At 41.2% G+C, this 24,574-nt stretch overlaps 1 gene segment (V, D, J or C); it reads left to right on the forward strand.

The window, feature by feature from the left end:
* On the forward strand, positions 1-23,997 carry LOC125356158. The segment is given in 4 exon segments: positions 1-64; positions 440-749; positions 20,948-20,985; positions 23,482-23,997. Coding segments are annotated over 4 exon segments (723 nt in total).
* Positions 23,998-24,574: the final 577 nt, after the last annotated feature.

Consider the following 24,574-nt stretch of genomic DNA (forward strand, 5'->3'; position numbering starts at 1 on the left):
TGGACTCCACTCAAGATGAGGTGCCCTGCTCAGCTCCTGGGGGTGCTGTTGTTCTGGATCCCTGGTAAGGGCACAGAGAGATGAAGGAGATGAGGAAGGAGATGGGTGAGAGGGTGAGGTCTGAGACTCCACGGCTGCTCTTGTGTGGTCTGTCCGGATGTGAGATTTGTGGATCTCATACTTCAGCATGGCAGGTGCTGTTTAGATCTGGAAGAGGCAGGAAGATTCCAGAAGCAATGAAACCTAGATTTTGCTGAAAATTGTTCTGTAGAGTGAGATAGCATAGACAAAGCCCTCTGTGGGCATATATTACATCCTGTCTTAAAATTGAATATTCAAAAATTAAAGCAAAATTAAAATAATAATTTAGTGTAATGGAGGGAAATTGTGAAACCAGCTGAAATCGTTTATGTGACTGTGCACTTGTCTTTCTTTTTAGGATCCAGTGGAGATGTCATAATGACACAGACTCCACCCACACTGTCCATCAGCCCAGAAGGGACGGCCTCCATCTCCTGCAGGTCCAGTGAGAGCCTCGTGCATAGCAATGGAAACACATATCTAGAATGGTACCTGCAGAAGCCAGGCCAGTCTCCACAACTCCTCATCTATAAGGTTTCCAACCGATTTTCTGGTGTCCCAGACAGGTTCAGTGGCAGTGGGTCAGGCACAGATTTCACACTGACCATCAGCAGGGTGAAGCCTGAGGACATTGGGGTTTATTACTGCGGGCAAGGTACAAAATACCCTACACAGTGTTACAGCCCAGAGCAAAAACCTCCCCGCTTGGGGCAGCCCAGCTGTGCCCTGTGCTGCCTGCCTGGAGACCAGCAGAGCAGATGCTCTGAGTCTGTGCGCCAAGGACAAGGTCAGGGAACTCAGAGCCACAAACTGCAGCTGAGGTCTCCAGCCCTTGAGGGTCTCCCTAGGCAACACTCAACGAAACCCCATTAACAGTCAGCTGCCACAGGCTCCCCACAGTATTCGTGGCAGAAAAGCCTGCATACCCTACATCACTTCTAGGTAAATAGACAGGACTAAGTCAAGGAAGTCTCCAGAAAGGTTGAAGACCTGCTTTTTCAGAAGATTTTCCCACAGACACAGGAAGGTGGTAGAGATGACTTCGTGGGGGGAGGCTTTGTGCCTTGCCAATTCACACGGAGATATAAACAAAATCACAAACACCAAAACACATGACTCACTGGGGGAAAGTAATGAAAGGAGAATCGTGAAAATGGCTTATTTGGCACCGACACTCTCAGTATTTCAGGATCTCATGGGAATAATGTGATACTGCAGACTCCGCTCTCTATCCATCACCCTGGAGAGCTGGCCTGCATCTTTAGAAAAAATCACAGAGGGCCTTTCATAGTGGCTCACGCCTGTAATACCAGCTACCCAGGCAGCTGACATTAAGATTGCCACTCAATCCCTACACAGGGTAAAGTTTAACAAGAATCCATTTTGGAAAACAAGCTTGCTTCATGGCACACTTCTGTAGTTCCAGCTCGGCAGGGAAGACGATCTTTGCCAACTGTGAGCAAAAATGAAGGACTTTACCTAAACAATAACTAAAGCAAGTGGCCTGGCTCAAGTGGTAGAGTGTATACAGGGAGGGAGGCCCTTCTTCAAACCCTTGTTTGAGGGGGATAAAAACAATGACAGGAAGATATCTTTTCTGGTGACACCTGCTATCCCTGCTCATTCCATGGGAGGTGGTTGCCAACACAAAGCTTCTGAATCTTCACTGACTCAATAACCACTAAAGATTCTGGCCACAGCACCTTAGTCCTATCTCATGTCACCAATCCATCTTGAGCGCTTAGACAAGCTGGCCTCATTATTTACTGTGGATGGAGTGGGAGAGAATGGCATAGGAGACAGTCCTTAATGCCCTGACAGGAAGGAGACCACAGAAGGCAGCAGGTGGACTGGGAAAGTCCGCAGGAAACAAAACACAGTGCCAGGAATGAATCCAAGGCTTAGGACTAGAGCACAAAAGATGGCCTCAGTGCCTTGTCATAGGGAAAGGACCCAAGAGAATGGAGAGAAGAGAAAATGGGGCAGAAGAAAACATGGTTTACAAACTAAAATTTTAAAAATCAGTTTGCATTATAATATAAAAGAGAGGAGAGGGAGTTTTGTGCTGATGGATTGTGTTTCCTCAATTGAAAGGAAGAGATTATGACATGCACACAGGAATGTATAAATGAATAGATGCGTGCAAACCAGCACCGGCTGCACAGAAAACATGGAGAATATCTTAAAGGATTTATGATGTGTATGTGGCCAATTGGGGTGACTTGGGCCTCTGATCCTAGCCTTTAGAAGTGGAGATCAGGAGAATCTTGGTTCAAGCACAGGCTACACAAATATGGGATGTATACAACATATGTGTACTATATGAACATGTGTAATCAACTCATATGTAACTGTGGGACTATTTGGACAGGATGGGAGGAGGAAACAAGGAGATTAAAGGGCGAACAATATCTAAACCCATTGCATCTCTGGATAAAAAGAGCAAATTCAAAGAATTAGCATACTCTAAAATGTGAACGACAGGAACATAAATAGTAGCTACTAGTGGAAGCGAGGAAGTTGAATGAAGTGGGTAAAAAAGAGTGATTGGGGTCGACCTACTTCCTGTACACGTGTGAAAATGGAGCAATGAAGCTGTGGAAATTGGTTTGGGAGGGAGCAGAGAGGATGGAGAGCGGTGGAGGTAGTGAGTCTGAGCAAGGTACACTGCTTGCAAATATGGGCCTGCCAAAATAAAACCTGCTTGCACAATTAATTGATGCTATTAAAAATGTGTAAAAATAATTTTTAAATCTGTACTGGTGGAACAACTATTAGCATAATATGTCTCTATAGTAGGCATTAGAAGTAATCCCAAGATGATCTGAAATATACTGTAAGATGTATCTTAGGTTTAAATACTACATGACAATTTGATGTAAACACTCGCTGAGTTTTTCACCCACAACAGGTCCTGGATATTCAAGGTGACTTTATAAAATAGCTTGGACACAAATTTGCAGTAAGGTGATCCTATTAAGGAAGGAAACTTTTCCTTTTCCACTAAGTTTAGACTTCATGACTTTGATAAGATACACATATTACAAACTGTGCTAAATATTCAAACCAGGGTCCAGAAGGAGTGATTTTACCACTGATTCCAGTAAGAAAGGATTCTATCCCAAGCTGGCCCAGTGACAGGATCTGTGTCATTTTCTACACACCAAATTCCACAGCTAGTCCTTAAAGCTCTCCTAGAAAACTTATGATAAAGCACAATGGTATTGGAAAAGGAAACATTCAGTTCTGACTATTGTTATAGTCAGAAAACCCCTTATAGTAAATTAATAAATAATAAATAAATACAATAATTTTCTAAATGCAGATAGGCAGAAGTATATTTATGCAAATATTCACATGGGTGCATGTATGTATATGGATGATAGATACAGAGATAGAAAGAGATAGAGAGGTAGTAAGAGATGTAGATAAAAGTATAGACATAGGTTGATGATAGCTGTAATCATGGCTTATTGGTAGCTAGCAAGCTCACTAAGCCAGCAAGCCTAAGTAGGCTCATGGCTTATCCGACACTGCCCTCTGTTGACAAAGATTTATATCTGCAGTCTAACTTCAGATTAAGTCATTTTATCAATGTGAGACCTCAGACTGTTTTCACTGCTTTCATTTGTATGCTTTATGGAATGTTCGATCACATATAAACACAGAACATAGTGTAATTAACATCAACGCTACAAATTCACATTTTCCAATCCATTTCTCCTACCTGCTTAATCCAAATTCCCTTTGGAAATACACACACACACACACACACACACACACACACACACACACACACACAGGTTTGTTTAAGCCAATTATTACTACATTGTTAACTAATGAGATTTTTTTTTCAGAACCACCATATCACTTGATACCTAAATTAAAAGTCATTCCTACTGGGTGCTATCTCAAACCTATAATTCTAGCTGCTCAGGTGGCTGAGATCTGAGAATCACAAATCAAGCTAACCAAGGCAGGAAAATGATTGAAACTCCTATCTCCAATTAACCATCAACAAGCCAGGAGTGAAGCAGTGGTTCCAGTGTTAGTACACCAGCCAAGAATAGTGCCCAGGCCGAGTTCTAGAGACAGGACTGGGAAAAAAAAGGTATTCCCCATTATCTTGTGCCCATTTTCTACTCAAAGTACTTTGGTGGTGTTCAAGGGTGGTTTTCTTTTTTCTTTTTTTTTTTTTTTTTTTTTTTTTTTTTGCCAGTCCTGGGCCTTGGACTCAGGGCCTGAGCACCTTCCCTGGCTTCTTCCCGCTCAAGGCTAGCACTCTGCCACCTGAGCCACAGCGCCCCTTCTGGCCGTTTTCCATATATGTGGTGCTAGGGAATCGAACCAAGAGCTTCATGTGTACGAGGCAGGCACTCTTGCCACTAGGCCATATTCCCAGCCCCTCAAGGGTGGTTTTCTACTTAAGACTGTTTAAATCAAGGTCCAGGTCCCAAGAAATAAGAGTTTAAATTTTACCAAATCCTTAAGGGAAAAATGAGTACATATATTAAAAGAGATGTGTGTGTGTGTGTGTGTGTGTGTGTGTGTGTGTGTGTGTGTGTGCCAATATAAAAGCTTTACCATTTGAGCCACAATTTCAGATCTAGGTTTTTCGTGATTAATTGGAGATAAGATTCTCACAGACATTCCTACCTGGACTGACTTTGAACTACAATCCTCAGATCTCAGCCTCCTTAGTACCCTGGTGTTAGGTGTCAGCCAACAGCACCCAACAAACCACCACTATTTAGATATGGAAACCATGCCATAAAATTACTATTGTCTCTATGATTACACTAGATCAGAGCAAATATTAAAAACAAAGAAGAAAGTCGTAGAGCAAACGAATACATAAACTTCCATAAAAATCTCTTCAGAGAGAGGAACACATAATTGCATCCATTGGGATTCTGTCCCACTGGGCACATTATGAAATCCAGCTAGAGACACTTCACCACACAGAAGGTGATTTCTCTACTCAACATGGGGGCAGGGAGGGAAATCTGACCTCCAGCAGCTGCTCTGGACCCAGACTCCTGCTCCTGCTCCCCCTCCTCCTTGCTGTGACGGGCACCCTAAATGTACCCAGGTGCCTCCTCTACCATATCCCATTTTCATCCTCAGCTCCCTCTCCTCCAACTTGGTCTTTTTCTGAGAAAAATAGAAAATTGGCAGGGGTTTTAATACAATGAAATCCGTCTAGAAACTTCGGTCTGTCACTGCCCTAACTGTCCAATCATTAAGGGATAAGTGGTGAAGAGAAAAATAAAATTTCTGATAAGGTATACAAAAAAAAAAAAACAAGAAACTAGAGCATGGACATGTGAATTATGAACAGGCAGTTCGCGGTAGATGAAACCCCAATGCACGGGGCTGGGGATATGGCCTAGTGGCAAGAGTGCTTGCCTCGTATACATGAGGCCCTGGGTTCGATTCCCCAGCACCGCATATACAGAAAATGGCCAGAAGTGGCGCTGTGGCTCAAGTGGCAGAGTGCTAGCCTTGAGCAAGAAGAAGCCAGGGACAGTGCTCAGGCCCTGAGTCCAAGCCCCAGGACTGGCCAAAAAAAAGAAAGAAAAAAAAAAAAAAAAGAAACCCCAATGCAAAGTAAGCAGCAGAAATTCGCAAATGCAGTGTGAGGATTCCTCAAATATCTGAACAGCTCCACTTTCAGCTTTCAGGTGGTTAATTGCAGATCACATCACACTTTCCAACCCATACTGGACTTGAACCACGACTCTCAGATCTCAGCCTCCTAAGTAGCTAGGATTATAGGTTGAGCTACCAGCACCTAGCTGAAAAGCTTTTATGTAAGAAAGTATTCAGAATGCATACCTTAGGATTGCTGTTAACTTTTCAGGAACTATATCTCATTCACACAAATATTTCAGATAGGGATGGGGAAACAATTAGAGGAAGACTTTTCCTTTTGCCTCCTTTACGCTAAAATACCCAAATTACTTTCATACCACATAAGAAACTCAAGACCCACAACACCTTTCTACCACAATATTAGACTCAGGTGCCCACGTATAAACTGAAGAGCAAATAGATCAATGATGAGGAATCTAATGGGAAATGTTGTCACACATTTCTAGTGATTGAACTGCACAATTCAAAAATGACCAATGAAAGAAAGCATGACTGAATCACATGAAGGGAAGATAAAAAGAACATAATGTGAGGAGGTAGAACATAGGGATTCATTATGTTTGAAATTGACCACAAAAGTTCATTCGGTACAGAGACAAAAGAGACAAACTAAGTATATGGAGTTCTGAGTCACACAGTTACACTTTCTCTGTTAGTAGCCTGCTTCAGATACTTTCACAGCCCACTGCCCACACAGTGGCTTCCTTATTTCCTCTGTTTTGCATGGGCCCCTGGAGGCTCGCCCCAGCTGTGCAGGGCTTACATGGGAGGTTTTGAAACAAGGAATCAAGGGCTTACTATTGGAAATGGAAAGGAATTCAGAAAATAATTGGGTTTAATATGGGGAAGTAAAGAAAACCAGAAAAATAAGAAATTGGATCAAAATAGAAGCATCCAGGATGAAAGGAAATAGGAGAATTGATCCATCCAGAAACACTAAAGACACCAGCAGAGGATCGCCAGCCTGTAATCCTAGCTACTAAGGAGGCTGAAATCTGAGGATTGCAGTTCAAAGCCAGCCAACCTGGACAGGAAATTCCATGAAACTCTTATTTCAATTAATCACCAAAAAAATTAAAAAGTGGAGTTATGACTCAAGGGGAAGACACTATCTTTGAGCTAAAAACAATTGAAAAATCTCAGGAATAGTGCCTAGGCAAGAGTTCAAGTGCTAGGAACACACACACACACACACACACACACACAGAAAGAGAGAGAGAGAGAGCACACAGAAAAGAAAAAGTACTAGAGTCATCTCTAAAGAGTAACTTTATTGCATCTTCCCTATGATGCTGACAAACATTCAGGTGCCGTTGACACAAAAACTCCTAACAGTGTCTCTCAGACAACCTTGTAATATTTTACTACAATTATCTCCCACAAAGAACAATCTGGAAAGACCAAATACCTGTGTGAGTTCCTGGGCCCTGCAAACTCTGCCATGACTAAGTGGAGAAACGCAGGCCCTCAGGCGGAGAGGAGGATGGCAGTTCAGGGCTGTGTGAGAAGCAGCTATTCACACAGCGCGGCCGGCTCACCCATGGCCTGGGGAGGAGGTTTATGACCGACGCTGAAGCACTGTGCAAGGGTCGCTATCATACTGCAGACAGTAATAACTTCCCCTATCTTCATCCTCTATGTTGGTGATAGTGAGAGCGTAGTCTTTTCCAGACCCACAGCCATTGAACCGATCAGGGACTCCAGATGGACGAGCGGTCGCATTATATATGATTGTTTTAGGAGCCTGTCCTGCTTTCTGCTGGTACCAAGCTAGGCGGTTGTGAACATTCTGACTGGTGTTGCAGATGACAATGATCGATTCTCCCGCTTCCACAGTCAGCAAGCTTGGGTACTGGGTCAACATGATGTCCCCATAGACACCTGCAATCACAAAGGGACAGTGGTCATACTTACGTGCACACATGCTCAGACCTCATTGCATATACACTGAAACACAACATTTAAATGTACCTTCTAATTGTATTATAAGTCACCACATTATTGAGTCCATACTAGAGACTGTCATGTTTTCTTTTCCCTTACATTTTATTTTGCATTGTTATTATGAAGATGATTGCAGAGGAGTGACAGTTACATAAATCAGATATTGAGTACATTTTTTGGACATTGTCCCCTGCCTTCACTCCCAATTTTTTCCTCTTGTCCCTACACACAAGTCGTAGAGTTCATTTTACACATATTATCAAATGAGTATCACTTATTTGCCCTTTGTATCTCCCTTTCTGTGTCCCCTTAACCCTCCCAGTAGATAAACAAACAAGGCAAAAAGAACAGAAACAACAACAAAGAAAAACCTCTCGCTTCCATTCAAACCATTTTTCAGTTCTACGAAAGTTCCTAACTGCATTGCAGCAGATGAGTTTCTCACCAGAGACGCAGAGCAGCAGGGTGATGCGGACCTGGCTTCTGGAGCTCATCTTCCTGCTCCTGCCAGCAGGGCGCTGCTCTCTCTCATGGTAGTCTCACATATAAACCCCGCAGAGCTGGGCGAGCCTCCAGTGGCCCATGCAAAACAGTCAGTATCTGTAAAAGTATTTGATGCAGGATCCCAGCACAGAAAGTGTAATTGTGTGACTAGAAAACACACAGACACCAATTTAGAAGTTGTGAAAGCCACGCAGAACCTCTGTCACCCCAGTCTCTGGAACAGTCAGTGAAGAGCTCTGATTGAAGTCATAGGTAATTAGAAATGGATGCAATATCCTAAAATAACTCTAAATCCTAATTGCTAAATTGCTTGGATTAAAAAAATCTTAATAAAACAAATCATGCTGGATAAAAGAGAACAAGGAGGAAGGAAAGAAGGAAGTCGGGAGGGAAGGGCAAGGGAGGTAAGTAAAGAGGGGGAAAAGAGAGAAAGAAGGGAGAGAGGGCAAGAGAAAGAAAGAGAAAGGAAGGAAGGAAGGAAAGAGAGGGGGAGGGAGGGAGGAAGGCAGGCAGAAAGAGAGAGGGAAGGAGGGAGAGAGGGAGGAATGGAGAGGAGGGAGGAAAAATAACTAGCAGCACCTGAGGGGCTCTTGTGTGCTAGGTGTCACAAATATAAGATTATTGTACTATGAATGGATCCTGAAGAAAATTTGGAGCAGATGGCATCCGTGGAACTTGTGGTCAACTCAGTGTCCAGAATGCTACAAGAGCAAGATACATTGGTGTTGGATTATGACAGTTAGGGATTTGGTATAATTTATCCTAACCTCAAACATAAATGCACAAGACAAAATTTGAACACAAGGAGTAAACAGTGTCAGTGTTTCTTCCATTTCTCCTAATACACCTGACTTGTCAATTACAATGGAATATGTTGAAATTTCTACTGATTCATAAAAGTATAAATTTAATACACTTGAAAGTTAAAATTATTTTGAGGCTGAACATCATTTCCCCAATGAATTTCAGTTTGCAGTCACTCTATTGCATGCAAAAAGGGAACTGGAACCTCCAAAACCAGAGCCAATATAGACCTGTTCTCTTCACAAATGGTGTTTAGTCACCATAACACAAAACTAACGAAAATAGTGAACTAACAAGCATAACTATCATACTTTATTTTACTTTCTGTTTGTTAGCTAGTCGGTATAACTAGAATCTTTTTTTATAACTAGAATCTTATTTTTCTTTCTGTTTCTTTTCTTTTTCTTAAAGTACTTGTAAAAGGAATTTTCCAATTAAAATGTCAGTTTATCAGTGCATTTTGACCACCCATTTCTTAATTCTCCCCATCTCTCTCCACTCATTCTCTCAATTTACCTAGTTCCATTTCTGTTCTTTTTTTTCAACCTATTTTTCACAAATTTCTTTTATATTTACATCTGTTAAGGTTAGTTTCTGTGACTTGTCACAAGATACCTGACTCGCACATTATCCATATTCAAGGCAATACAACTTAGTGATCAGAATCCTCCACAATCCACTAGCATAACAACCATGGAAAGGGGACAGGAGCCTTCTCATAGGTTCATCTTACAGCATCAGTGGCAATCTGCCAGGAAATATATGCATAATTCCTTATGATGACTTATCAGTATCTATTAGGTTTATGCTCCTCTTGGCCCTTTGACTTTGGCATACAAAAAAAAAATCTACTATCTCAAAAGTTAAACAGTATAGTCACCAACTCAACCCCATCCTCACAACATCTAGAAACTTCTAGAGAGAAACGTGTTCTTTAATTCTGGAAATCCTTGAGGACCACCATCATCTCTAAAATGCAGGGTAGGAAGACAGAGAGTACAGAGTTTTATCACAGGGACACTGTTTACTTATTGAATAATTTGGGAGCTGTGAAAAAGCTTACAAAAATATATGCATATATGTCCCATCTTAACTTCCATTGAGAGAATGCCCACATTAAAATACATCTGCCTACTCAGGGCTTTGAACCAGTGGATGACTGTGCTGATGATGGCCAGGGCTTAACATGCTTTAAAAGTAGAACAAATACATTTATTTGCTGGCATATTGGAAGTGAGGTGCCGAAAGAAAAGAAAATCAAACATGACCACTGCAGGAGTCTGACCTGGGAAAAGAGAGTCCAGAATCATGTAATCTGGGAAAGGGCAGACCAACAGGAAGAAGCAAATTTGGAAGACAGGAATCTGGACACTAAGAGGAAACCATTAGAATTTTAAGATATCGGACTGGAAATCTTCCTTAGGTGGCTGGGAATGTGTAATTCTGCAATTCAAGAAAGCAGTCTCAACCTACAACGTTAGGACACAGAACAATCATTAGACAATGTTAGACAGACATGAAGGCAATCTGGGCTCTTGAAGGTACCCAATACCTAAAAGACCAAACAACAAGGAAAATCTAGCATGGGCCCTGAGAAGGAGCAGCTTACTGCTTAGGAATTTCTGGGACCTCTAAATGAGGTCCCAGAAACAAGACACTGTTTGAAAAAAAAAAAACAAAACACCCTTTCAGTTTTGAATTGTAAAATGAGTATGTTGAATAAAGAGAAGTGCTTCTTTCATCACAATCTCATTGAGCAAATCAACGATTTGGAAAGTGAATGGCTCACAAAATAAAAAATTAAAATTTAAAAAAGCAAGTAGACCAGATAGCAGTGTCTTAACCCTGGAAGCTGGGATTTCAGAATCAACACTTCAGTCCTGGTTGACTAATCTGAAAATCAATTATCTCCAAATAACCAGGAAAAAAAAGGTGGAAGTGGAGGCCTCAAGTGGTAGAGTGCCATCCCTGAACTGAAAAGCCAAGAGAAGAGCAGCAAGAGATCTTCAATTCAATTCAATACTGGCACAGGAGAGGGGTCTGTGCAGGATGGGATGTTGTCCTTGCTGCCCCCTGCTGCTCAGCTTCATGAACCTCAAACTCTAGGGAGGTTTATTGTTCCTCATCTTTCCTCTTTCAAAATACCAAGCATATTTTGCCCTCCGTAAGTTATTTAGCACAATAACTTCAGAACTGCTTTTAACAACTCAGAGTATTAAATCTGTGAAAGACCTGTCCCATCATTTTCATATAAAACAGGCCACTCAGAAAACTTGCGTACTTCATCAAACTTAATTCTAGTGTTCTCCCCATCATTTGAGTCCACCTTCCCACCACCTGCTTCAGCCAATAGTCACAGACTTCTCAGGAGCGATGCTGTGGAAACTCTGCTCTCGGTTACTCTATAGTGATTTCATTGCAAGCTTATGGCATAGCTGTCAATCCATCCAGCAACTACACATAGTTCTAGAAACACAATGCAACAAAGGCTTCAAATCGTATTATAGTTCAAATACTGTAGAGCCACAATACACTCAAAAATTACATTCTTGTTTTCTTTTCTTGTGTTGGGTTTGTTTGCTTGCTTATTTTTACTGGAATGCACCATATACCTTAGGCTGTCCATGCACTTGAGATCTCCCTAAGTACTGATATTAAGTCATGAACATCCATCTTCCACTGACATTTCCTTATTGACCAAGTACAAGCCTATATTGGATGCAAGCAAGATGTCCTGCTCACCTCACCTGGTCTAGATCCCCTACCAGAGACTCCAAGGGCAAATCTAATGTTCAAATAGCTGAGATTTCTATCTTCTCCACTTGCATGACACTGATCCTGTAAACAGTATGTCCTGAAATATAAGCCTTCCAAATATCATTTTTAATAAGGTCTTGTATTTTGCCTGGACTGACATGGACTGTAATCTTCCCATTTACACCACCCATGTGGCTAAGATTACATATGTAAGCGCCAACAGGTTGACTGTGAAGAACGTCATGGTCTGTCCATTTTGTCCTTGTGACCATGTTCCATGGCAGGTAAAGGAACTCTGAGCAAGCCGCTCTGTAGGAGACAGGTGAGTATAGGTAACACCCCAAATAGTCCTGCAGCGTGCTTTAGTCCCCAGATGTCTCAGATTCCCAGTACACCACAACATTTTCAAACTGATACTGTATTTCAAGGAAAAGTGAAGTTTCCATTTCTTTTAGGGTTGCTGAAATTCTTCATGCAGCCTGATAATAGACAGAATGCCCTCCTAACACAGATATATTTGATGCTTTAGTTTAGATGTGAAGTGTCCTGCAAAAGCTTCACATGTTGAAGGGTTGCTCCTCCGATCCAATCATGGAGAAGTGATTGGATCATCAGGGATCTGACTTAACCAATATATTAACACATAAATGTGTTTCTAATTTGATGACATTATTAGGAGTGGAGGAACATAATGAGGGACCTGTGTGGAGGAGGAACATCACTCCCAGTGACAAAAACTATTAAACCATACTCAAACACTTATTTAGAATAGCAAATGAGTACCTAGTTCAGGGCATAGAGACACAGCAGATAATGAGAGACTCATAAAGTACAAATAACTGTTGAAAATCTCCTAGGAATTTCAAAGCTGTGTGCAGATAAATCAGTTCTCACTTCCTTGGTGGTCCACATCTATATTAGGAGCATGGTCATTTCTGGGGTTTCCCGAGAAGGGCACAATGAGGTATGGACCGGGCCTAATGTATCGGTCAAGCTTTTTGCTTCACTGTGACAAAAAACTTGAGGAAACCAGGTTACAAGAGGAAAGATTGACTGTATATATACATGATGTATGTGGATGATACACAGAAAGAAACAGAGATCAAAATATAGAGTTATAAAAATAGATGTGAAAATAGAGACAAAGATGATGACAATCCTCATGGCTTCTTGGTAGGTAGCAAGCTCACTGAGCCATGACCTAAGCAGTCTCATGGCTCACCCTCCACTGCCCTCTGCTGACAAGCCCTTATATCTGCAAGCTGACTTCAGAATGAAACATCTGGTCAACAGGAGAGCTCAGACCGTCTTCTTTTCATTGCTTTCATTTATAACCTTTTCAGAATGTTCATTATATACAGAATATTGCATAATCACTCCCAACTTCACAAATTAACATTTTAAAATCTTCTTTCACCTACCTGCTCCATCCAGCTTCCTGCTGGGGACCCTACATACACCTAGGCACGTGCGCACAGTATTTTTAAACCAATTATTACTACAGTGCTAATGTGTTCATTGCTCACATGTAATCGTAGCTACTCTCCAGACTGATATTTGAGGATCACAGTTTGAAGCCAGCCAGGCAGGAAAGTCCATGAGACTCTTATCACCAATTAACCACCAGAAAACTGGAAGTAGAGCTGTAGTTCAAGTGGTAGAGCACAAGTCTTGAGAAAGGAGCTGAGGAACAGGGCTCAGGCCCTGAGTCTAAGCCCAATGACCAATGACAACAACAACAACAACAAAAGTGAATCTGGCTCAAGTGGTAGTATGCAAGCCAGGGACAGCACCCAGACCTGAGTTCTAGCCCTAGGCCTGAGGAAGGAGGAAAAATCCATTCCATAATATCTAGTACCCATTTTCTACTCACCTTGATTGAATTCTATTGTGCTATTTCCATACCTAAGATTGCTTAAATCAAAGTCCAGACCCAAATAAATAAGTGGTTAAGTTTAACCAAAGCCTTAAGAAAGAAATGTATACTTTTAAAACTTCCCAGAAAATATTAAAAGAGATGTGTGTGTGTGTGCGTGCATGAGTGCGCACACGCACCAATAGTGGAACTTGAACTTAGTACGTAGAAGCTCTCTTTTAATTTTTTTCATTCAAGGATAGTGCTCTACCATTTAAGCCACAGCTCCAGTTCTAGCTTTTTGGTGGTTAATTAGACATAAGATTCTCACAGACTTTCCTACCTGGACTGACTTCGAACCACAATCCTCAAATCTCAGCCTCTTGAGTAGCTATGGTTGTAGATGTGAGCCAACAGCACCCTACGAACCACTGTTATTTAGAAACAGAAATCATTCCATAAAAGTACTATCATCTTGAAGATTATACTAGATTAAATCAAAGATGAAAATGAAGAAGAAAGTCATAAACCAAACTGACATATAAACCTCAGTAAAAGCCTTAAGAGAAAGTAATGCATAATTGCATCCATTGGGATTCTATCCCACTGGGTACATTACAAAATCCAGCTAGAGACACTTCATCACACAGAAGGGTGATTTCTCTCACTGAATGTGGGGCCAGGGTGGGAAATCTGACCTCCAGCAGCTGCTCTGGGCCCAGCCTCCTGCTCTCCACTCCCCCTCCTCCTCACTGTGACTGGCACTTTCAATGTGCCCAGATGCCCCTTCTACAAAAAAAAGGAGAGGTTCCCTACCGTGGCATTTTCTGTTCCCTAACTCATATGCTTCATACTTGTGTTTTACATATAATGTTTCTTTTTGTCTTTTCTTTCTTTCTTCCTTTCAATACTGGGGTTTGAATTAGGTCCCTACTTGGCTAAGCAAGCATTGTAACTAGCTAAGCTGCATCCCCAGCTCATTTTTGCTTTCATTAGTTTTCAGGTAGGATCTTATAAGTTTGTCTGGGGCTGGCCTCTAACCGATCCTGTACCTATGGCCTTCCATGTCAGATGCTAGTACATACTATCATATTTGGGTTATTTGTTGAGATGAACTCTTGCTAAATTTTTGCCTGGATTATCCAACCTCCTGATCTCTGCCTCTAGAGTAGCTGGGACTACAGGCAAAGATGGGCGACAAATGCAGAGCGAATGATAAAAGGGGTGACCCTGATCAAGATGCAATGTACTCACAAACTGACGTGTTGAGTTGAAACCTCTTTGTACAGCTACTGAGAGATAAAGAAAACGAGAAAAAGAAGGAAATAAAACAAAGATAACCAGCTACAAGTAAACAAGGGGCCCATCTCACCATTAAGTAGAAAATTCAATAGTCCAGATACACATTTAAAGCTTGACTCATCCGCAAGGCCATTCCATCAGTCAAAGATGTTTAATACTCATAAAGCAAAAGCAGGAAGCACCTTAAACTGACTAAGCATTCATTATCTGTAACAAACAGGCAGGACTCCATTTCCCAAGAAAGGTGACTTGGCAGCTGGTGCTCACTGAAACTAGTAAAAATAAGGAAGCATAATGCAGTCTCCTCCTTCCTCCCAACAACTTCAGGCTCTGGGAGAACATGCACTTTTGTTCCTATTCTATGTTACCCGGTGCCAACTTCTAGTCCCCTAGACTGTTCTCCATAGTTAACCCCATAGTTCACAGTATTACTCTACTCCCTCTGCATGAGCAGGGATGACCTGGGAAGTTCAAGAACTCACACCCAGCACCACTACACCCACTGGCCCAACCCCCTCCTCTCCACTATTCATCCAGAGGAGTCCATCCACATGTAACACACATGCCAGGTCACATCAACCAAGGGACAAAACTAGGATGACCTTAACAACCACATGCAATATGTGGCAGGAAGCTTGAGGGAGCTGCTCGAGGAGCTCAGCTGGTCACTCTTATAAAGAGAGTCAGAAACCACAGCACCTGCTATGTAAATCTCGGACGCTGAGCCCTGCAAGGAAAATAACCCTCACTGCAGTTGCTGCTGTTTTCCCCCGTGTTAAAGGAAGTCAAGGACTACTGCGGCCCAATGGCCTGCTGGGAACAAATGGAGCATCTGCATTTTCCAGAGTGGGACAAGAAGCTTGGATTATCTTGGTCGTGTTGCATGTATGGCCAGGAAAGACCACTTTTCTGCTGACATTCCTGACTCTGGAGATGCGTAGAAATGGACACAAGCAAAGCAGCAGCTCTTTCTCAAGTGACCTCCTTGGTCTCCCTCCTTCCTGGCCAGTGAAGGGCCATCTTGAAGCTCCAAAACAGACCCCCTCTTATGACATGTGGAAGAATGACACTTGATCCAGGTCTAAGCTCCATTGATGTGGAACACCGAATCCCCTTCTCTTCTGGAGGGTATCAGCCAAGGGACAGAAAAAAATGATGTTATTATCAATGGACTCTAGCTGAGACAAAGCCAACCACCTGCCTTGGACTCTACTATGACTGGTGAACCAGAATAAAATACTGAACCACAGACTTTGAGATATACAGCGGACACAAATATTGCACAGGTAAGGAAGCCACCATACTGCAAAGCTTGCAGAGACCAAACTGTGCCATTGTGTGCCTAAACACTGGTGATTTTCTGTGTGGTGCTGGTGTGAGAGGAAGCTCCCCAAACAGGCTGGCTAATTCTAGTCGATAAAATACAAAAATGGGGCTTGGAGATGGAGCTCAGCACTAGACCACTTGCCTTGTATGTTCAAGGTCTTCTGTTCCTCGGAGTACTAGATCTGAGGGATAGTTATGGCTAAGACAGCTTACCAATAGTGTTCAATATGATTTTTTGAAGTGCATTTACATTTGTTTGCTTCTCCTTCTGTTTCTCCATCTCCTTATCCCTTTTCTTCTTCCTCTTCCCCCTCCCCCTCCAGTTCTTCCCTCTATAAGCAGTTTATAATTTGTTCTAAGAATGTGATTATGCTAGGAATCAAATGGGAAGTAGCTGCCGTAGTGCAGCGATGGGGAACTACTTACTAGATTCCCCCCACCCCATCCATCCCTGCAAAAAAAAAAAAATTTATATTACCATCACCTCCCAGATTGTCTTATTGGCACTGCCTTTCCTCAGTGAGCTGACCTTATCAGGTCAGGTGATAGAATCAGCAGGTGTAGAATCACAGTTCCTGACAGAACCTCACACAGATGCTTTGGAGACATCCTTTGTCTCCAGATAATGAACACCACACATGTTAAAATGCTCAACCACTTCTCAGTGGGCCTCATCATGACCATTCCTGTCAATCACTGCTGTGTGAGCAAGTACTGCTTTAGAACAGCCCTGGGCGTGCACTTTTCATGTTAAATCTCCAAGATCCTCCCTGACCTGGCTAGCTCATCTCTTCCATTCCCATATTCCAGACTCCACCTCTCCATTTGTAAAAGATTATCTTCTGTGCAGTACCAGGGAAGTCCTTACCTTTTTTACACTCTTGGTTTAAAAATTGTAAGAAAAGGATTAATTGACAAAATGAAAAAATAATGTTTGTATGCATATCATTTTAAAATTATATTTGTAACATAATTTGTACCCTTTCCACATAAATATTGAGCGTGTTATCAGACAATGTTAGAATATTCCTTTAATGATATCGCCTAATTATTTCTCAAGACCACAAAATGAATGCATCCACATGATTATTCTAAAGGCAATATTCTTAGATCCTCCTGAGACTAAGCAGAGAATTACAATTGAACCTAGCACAGGCAAAAAAATCCCATGAGACTCCATCCCGAATTAGCTAACAAAATGCCAGACTGGAGGTATGGCTCAAGTGGAAAAGTACCAATCATAAGCAAGCAAGCAAAGCAAGAGTGCAAAGTCCTGAGTTTAAGCTCCACTATGCGCGCGCGTACACACACACACACACACACACACACACGGCAAATAATGTACACTATACATGCCTACATACAATGTTCAGAAGAGTAGCAGATAAAAGATAACCATTATTTCTCCTCTGCAATCTCAGAGGATAACTACTAGGCCATTTGTGTAGCATTTAACAATTAGAATTACCTTTTTAACAAGGTTGTGATATCAGACCAGACAATTTCTGTGACTTGCATCTTCACAAACACTTGCCGTGTGACTAGATACAAATCAATTTCTCTTTATTGGCTTCTTTGTTCTCCATTGCAAAGCCCTATAAGTAGTTTAGCCAGTCACTGTTGGCTCCTGCCTGTAATCCTTCCTGTTCAGGAAGCCAAAATATGAGGATATCAGTTTGAAGCCAGCCTTGAGCAATAAAGCTAAGGGAGAGTGTCCATGCCCTGAGTCCAAGTCCCAATACTGGAGTTTAACCAAATTCCCATTTATGAACATCCCAGTATTTATCTTTTAAACAAAATTTCAATGCACCATCTTGTATATGTATCTAGGCACATCCCAGCTCTGCCCTTTGCTGTCACAGACCACTTACTTGACCTTTCTGCGTTCAAGATTTCTCACCTCATTTATGAGATGGGAATCATTTTAATTTATAATTCCTAGTATCTTGGGGGTGGGATATTGCTTATATCTCTGCCAAGAAATAACTTTCTTCTTTGTGATCCATTTTGGCTACGTTCTTCATTAACTATTTTGGACGCTTCCTTTCCACTTCTAATTTCTCTCCTTTCCTACAACTTGATTGTCTCTTTCTTCATCTTGACTAGCAGAATCATGCAATTTGATTCTGTTAGTTAGAGTCTGATTAACTAGGTAGAATCATATGCTTCTGGCAGTTAAGGCAACTTGCAAAGCTCCCAGTGACAGGATCAAATAATTTATCCTCTTACCTTAGGGTTTATGGTTATAATTTCTCTGGTAAATCTTAGTATTGCCCTGGTCACTATTATAATTTATTGTGTCTTATCTATTACTGATTTTAGTTCATTTTTTATTTGTTCTGTAAATGTTTGTTGAGCATTGGCCAAGTGGAGATACTGAACTAAAGCTCCTGAACACTGTCAAATAAAACAAAAGAATTTACAGTCTAAGAAAATAGCTTACAATCTAAGAAAATAGTGTACAATCTAATTGCTCTTATTTACTAATTGCCTTTATTTACTCAGACAGTGGCCATCGATAACAGCATTAGCTATTCTGAGCCTAGTAACCTGTCTGTGTACTCTGCATTCAGGCCACCTCTTTGGGGATAATCTAAGAGAAGGAGTCAGTCACTTGAATTGAATCATGAAAGACAACCAGCTCTTCACAATAAGATAGGCAAAGATGTTTCCAAGCAAAAGGAATGTTTTATACAAGTTAGAGGCCACAGTAGAACTATAAGGAGCTTAAGGTAGTAGCTACAATGTGTAGAAAGGGAGAGGAGTGAAAGGTGAATCAAGAAACAAGACTGCAATCAGGACTCAGAACAAGGTCTCCAGTAGCCATCTTGGTGAGTTACAATAGAGACACCACGGGCAGGCTGGGATTCTGTGGCATCTCCAAAGACAGCTCCTTTTCAGCTCCGGGAGACCTGAGCTCCCAAGACTAAGATGACAGATCAAGCCAAAAAATAAAGTCTAGTTTTTACTCTAGCAAACTTCATGTTTGTTAAGCATATCATCTGTAGCTCCAAATGCATTTCAAAGATAAGGGTCTGGACTTGATATATATTAAATCTACCTTTTTTTTTTCTCTCTGATTCTAGGGCTTAAACTCTGGGCCTGAGTTTATGTGCTCAATGCCAGTGCTCATCACTTGATCCACAGTTCCATTTACAGTTCTGTGTGTGTGTGTGTGTGTGTGTGTGTGTGTGTGTGTGTGTGTGTGTGTGTGTGTGTGTGATTGGAGTATCACAGACTTTCCTGTCTGGGCTGGCTTCAAACCGCAATCCTCAGGTCTCAGCCTCCTGAGTAACTAGGATTACAGGCATGAGTCAATGGCACCCAGCTTTTAAGCTCCCTTTTTTGAAATGATGTCATAGCCAAGGAGAAGTCTAAACAGAAATGCATTCTTAACTACTGTGAACTGAGAGAAGCCAATAAATTTATAATTACACCAAATAAATTTTTCCCTTGGCAACAGTTCCTCCATCCCATGAGAAATGATAACAAAATCGCTATTTTTTATTTGCATCTTTTTCCTTATAATTTATATTTAAGCTGTTTTTTTAAATAAATAAATTATAAGCTGTCTGGTTGTGGTATGTTTCTAAAGAAAGGGATCATAAAGCGTATTATCTTCTAAGATTTTAGATCACACCGAAGAAAGCAAACACTTGGCTTCCACACCTGATTGAAAAGAAGTTAAGCTTTAGCAGCTGATTCAGGGCTCTGTTCCTCTTTGGTGAGAAAGGTTTTTGTACAGCAAGGCAATGGAGAACTATCACTGTGGTGGACGTTCGGCGGAGGCACCAAGCTGGAACTCAAACGTGAGTAAAATCCAAACTCTCCATCCTTGGTTTTGTGTGTCTCTTGGTCTCTGTGTCTGTGAAATGCTCTATAAACTAACTCTGGGAAACCAGACCCTGGCATCCTACAAGGCAATAGGTTGATCTCTGTAAGCAGCCTTGAGAATTGATTGTGCATCTTCTTTGGAGAGCAAGAGTCAGCCATTGGGTGAGAATAGACTTTAACAAACAATAGTTTCAAAAATGTATAAGGAAGCATAATAGCAAGGCCCAGACAGAGCCTTGCTCAGCTCTGAGAAAGGGACTTGCGTTTTTGTACATGAGGGAAGTTCAGAGACACTACTGTGTGTACACGTTTGGCTCAGGGACCCAGTTGACAATCAAAAGTAAGTATCTTTTTCAACTGATTCTTCACTGCTCCTATCTCCTCGTGCTCTCTGCGCTCCTTCTTGAGTTCTTCCATCAGTTGAGTGTCAGAGACGGTAACAAATTCCTTTTCAGACTAGGTACAGAGGGGAATTATTCCATAGGAAGCTGGCTGTGCCACCTGTTTAAGCTTTCTAAGTCAGAACAAGTGGTTTAAGGGAAAGGGGTGACCACACGTCTAGAGAGGTTTTTGTCAAGGGAGAAATCAAATTGAATCACTGTGATTCACGTTTGGCAGCGGGACCCAACTGGAACTCAAACGTAAGTATATTTTTGCTCAATTATTTGTGAAGTTTGGGCCTCATTTGGGGGATATTTTGGTTAGATGAACCATTCTTAGTGACCCAAAAGTAAAGAGAAAAACACCAGAAAATAGTCAGGTTAAAAGATGAGTAGATTGTTAGATTTGGGAGGCAAGGAAATAGATAAAGTTTTCTCTGAATTTGGCTGACTGGCTTCGAGGGGAAGTTTTTGTTGAGGGACAAATGACAGAGTCATGGCTGTGGCTCACGTTCGGTGGAGGGACCAAGTTGGAGATCAAAAGTAAGTGCATTTTTCTGATTCTTTTTTCATATAGAATTGTAAAGTTATGGGAGTTTTCATGTTTGTCCTATAAGCTGAGCTCAAGCCCAAAAAGAAAATGTTCAAGTCCAAAATGCAGATGAGTAAGAGTGAAAATTTGTTCAGCTCAAGCAAGAGCAAAGAGCTTGTTAGTTGTGGTGGCATCTAAATTTCCAGATTTTCTCTACTTAGCAATTGATCTGGTGATATTTGTAACAAGCAAATTCTGTTGAAGAAAAATAATTAAGCTAATATCTGTTTATCACACAATTGGAGCTTAAATTTTTCTATTGCCTTTTGAAATTTGGGCCTAATTGCCACTGGAATTGACTTTTAGAAGTATATGTAGGAGTTTTATGGACTGGGTAAATGAGACTATTTCAGATTTACCAAACTCAGTTTCAAAAATGGATTTGGAGATCAAAAGATTAAGTTAAACCAAGCTGAATGATTCAAAAAAAATAATGTAGATGAAAAAGAGGCTCTCAGAACTGTAAAAGAACAAAAGTAAATTCATTTTTAATTGAATTTTGACCAATAGATTGGACTTTGCTCATTATGTGAAATATAGAAAGGCGAGGGTTCTATTTCTTAGTCTGTTGCCTGATAATTATTTTATAAGACAGCTATAAAAATCAATATCATGCCTTCAAAGAATCAGTAAGAAGTTAGAAAAAGATATCTGCCTGATAACAGAAGCACATCAATTAAAATGAACAGCAATGGTGCTCTTAGAGTCTAAAATGAGTGATTATCTGTCAAAATGAGAGATCTCAGTTCTCCCTGAAAATCCTTCTTCAATTTAAGATATTGGCAAATAACTCCCTTTTTAGTCATTTTTACACTATACATGAAATAATCTCTTATTCTAACTTTAAGAAGAGAGTTGTCACCAAAAACTCAGTTTCAAAGAAAATTTGTTTAAAGGAAGGAAAGGAAATAATTGTATTTTAGATGCCTAAAGATTTATAAGAAAATAGGACACTCAAAAAGCTATTTTTTGAAGAGTGATACATTATTATTTTATTGCATTTATTTGAATAGTAAAAGTTCAGTCCAAAAAAATGAACCATATACCATTCTTCCAGAGTAAAATCTACCCCAGGAAAAATTAAATTTAATGCCAATAATATGGCTATTCAAGATAAAAAATGAGATAAATTGTGAGGGTTTTAATTTTCAAAATTTTAACTGCTTGGATAGGATGATATTTTAGTCATACAAAAACTTTGGAAAAGTATTCCACTCTATTAAAGCTTAATAAGATATCTTGAAATATCAAATACAATAACTCTTAAATATTTTAGAATTACATGTAAAATATAAGGGATCAAGAATTCACCCAGACAGGTACATTTCCTTTTTATAGGAAAAAAAAATGTTTGAAACCCTAGAGTTCCTTTTTAAATTAATCCAAAAAAAAAATCACTCAGAAGGCTGTTCATTTGATGATTTTTTCTGATTATAGTGCAGACATTTAACTATTTTGTTACCAAATTTATTTTGTACAATGATTTGGGGAGAAAAAAAATAGTAATGAGGGCTTAAAGAGAAGAAAGTTCAGAGTCCTAACGTTGAATTGTTTGGTTAACATTGAAGTTAGCTTTATTTAAGCGTATATAGTCATGATTCCGTTGACTTCTTCTCACAAAGATGCCTGGTTTTCATTTGAACAATGGCTTCCCACACACGGGCTCCTATGTCCTCAAAGGGGATTTCCCAGAGGCCACCTGGCAGCTGTTCAGAAGTGAAGCTAGCCAGTTCCTCCCAGGCAGGTGGCCACGAGTTCAGTTAACTCCTTCAAGGCTGGCTAAAAATGGCCCCATGTGGTTACAGACCTTCACGCCAGGGCCTGAGTCTCACGTGGAGGCCACAGTGAGGGCTAGAAGAGAAGAGGTGCTGATGTGGTCCCAAAGGGTGAGGAGGCTGACACCCACCCTGCCACAGACACAGGCGTGGCTACCTGGGTAGGTTGGCTCTGGCCTAGCCACACCACAGGAAGCCTGGGAGAGCATGAGGTCACAGCACAATGAGAGAAGGATGGGGGAAATAAAAGTCCCTTTTCTGCTACCCTAGTTTCTTGCATTTAGAGTGGCCCAAGGTCTGTTCAGACTTCTAAAAAAAAAAAAAAAAAAAAGTGAGTCAGAGAGACAAGTGGTCTGTTTTCTTGGGGTGAAGCACTGAGCCATTAGACAGCACAGTCACAGGTTAGAAAATTGAGGCCAGAGAAGCATATTAAAAGCCTCAGAGTGGCTTCAAAGGGTTCAAAACCAGAACTTTCTTAATGTGTAGGTGGAATCGAGGGTGAAACGCCAAACTATTTCAACTTATACAAGTGCTTCCTGGCTTTTTTTGTCCCAATTCTGCAAGATAAGCATGCTCTTTTGTGTGTCTGTCTTTAATGTGACCATCCACAACAATGCACTCAAGGAGCTATTCTCTGTGGCTTAAATCCAATCCCTGTGCTTCCTTCCTCAGGGGATGATGCTAAGCCAACTGTCTCCATCTTCCCACCATCTGAAGAGCAGATGAAGACTGGGAGTGCCTCCCTAGTATGCTTTATAAATGACTTCTACCCCAGCGATCTTAGCGTCGTGTGGAAAGTTGATGGTACCCGCAAGACAGACGGCATCACGAATAGTAAGACGGAGCAGGACAAGAACCTCACCTACAGCCAAAGCAGCACCCTGACGATGTCCAGTACAGAGTACGAGAGTCATAATGTCTATACCTGTGAGGTCAGCCATAAGACTCTGACCACCCCCATTGCCAAGAGTTTCAACAAGAATGAGTGTGAGAGCTAGAGGCTTGCCAGGCACCCACGCCTGCTCAAGCCAAGCCTCGACTTGCTGAAGGCCTCGGGTCCTTTCCCACAAGGGATGTACCCCTGTTGCTATCCCCCAACCCCTCTCTCCACCTCCTCCCTCGTTAGCTTTAATCATGATGATATTGGCGGGGGGGGAAACAATGAATAAAGTGAATCTTTGCACTTGAGATGTCTCTCCTTCCTCATTTAATGGTTGTTATACATTGTTCTTCCAATTATATAGTTTATCTTCTAAGAGATTAAATATGGAGTTGCCCTCAAATGTACCATTTTTTTAATCCTTCACTCTAGCTTATTCTACTGTCACTACAAGATTCCCCTCCCTGAGACCCATCTCTTTACACCATCTCTTTGCACCTCCATCACCTGAGTCAGAGTAGGGGAGGCTTGCTTCCCTGTTGTCTACATCTCAGCAAAGCCTCGTGTACTCCTTAAGGGGGATATTTATACAGGCCCATACCCTGAGAACTTAGTGAAGGAAGAACAGCAACATGATATGAAATAATGAAACAATTGAACCAGCCTAAATGAAAAAGCAATCCAGAAATGTCTAAGTCCATCTTGGTACTTGGTCTTAATGGAATCTTGGGACTCCATTACATTTTTTAAACACGTCTTATTGGACAACTCATCTGTGCCAAAAGGCAATGCTGAGCACTTGCCACAAGGCAATTTAATTCTCACTACACTATGAGGTCAAATAAATGTATTAAAATATTGGGTAGGCTCTAGAAAGCTGAAAGA

Source organism: Perognathus longimembris, chromosome 8 (assembly GCF_023159225.1).
Source record: "Perognathus longimembris pacificus isolate PPM17 chromosome 8, ASM2315922v1, whole genome shotgun sequence".
NCBI classification, from domain to species: domain Eukaryota; kingdom Metazoa; phylum Chordata; class Mammalia; order Rodentia; family Heteromyidae; genus Perognathus; species Perognathus longimembris.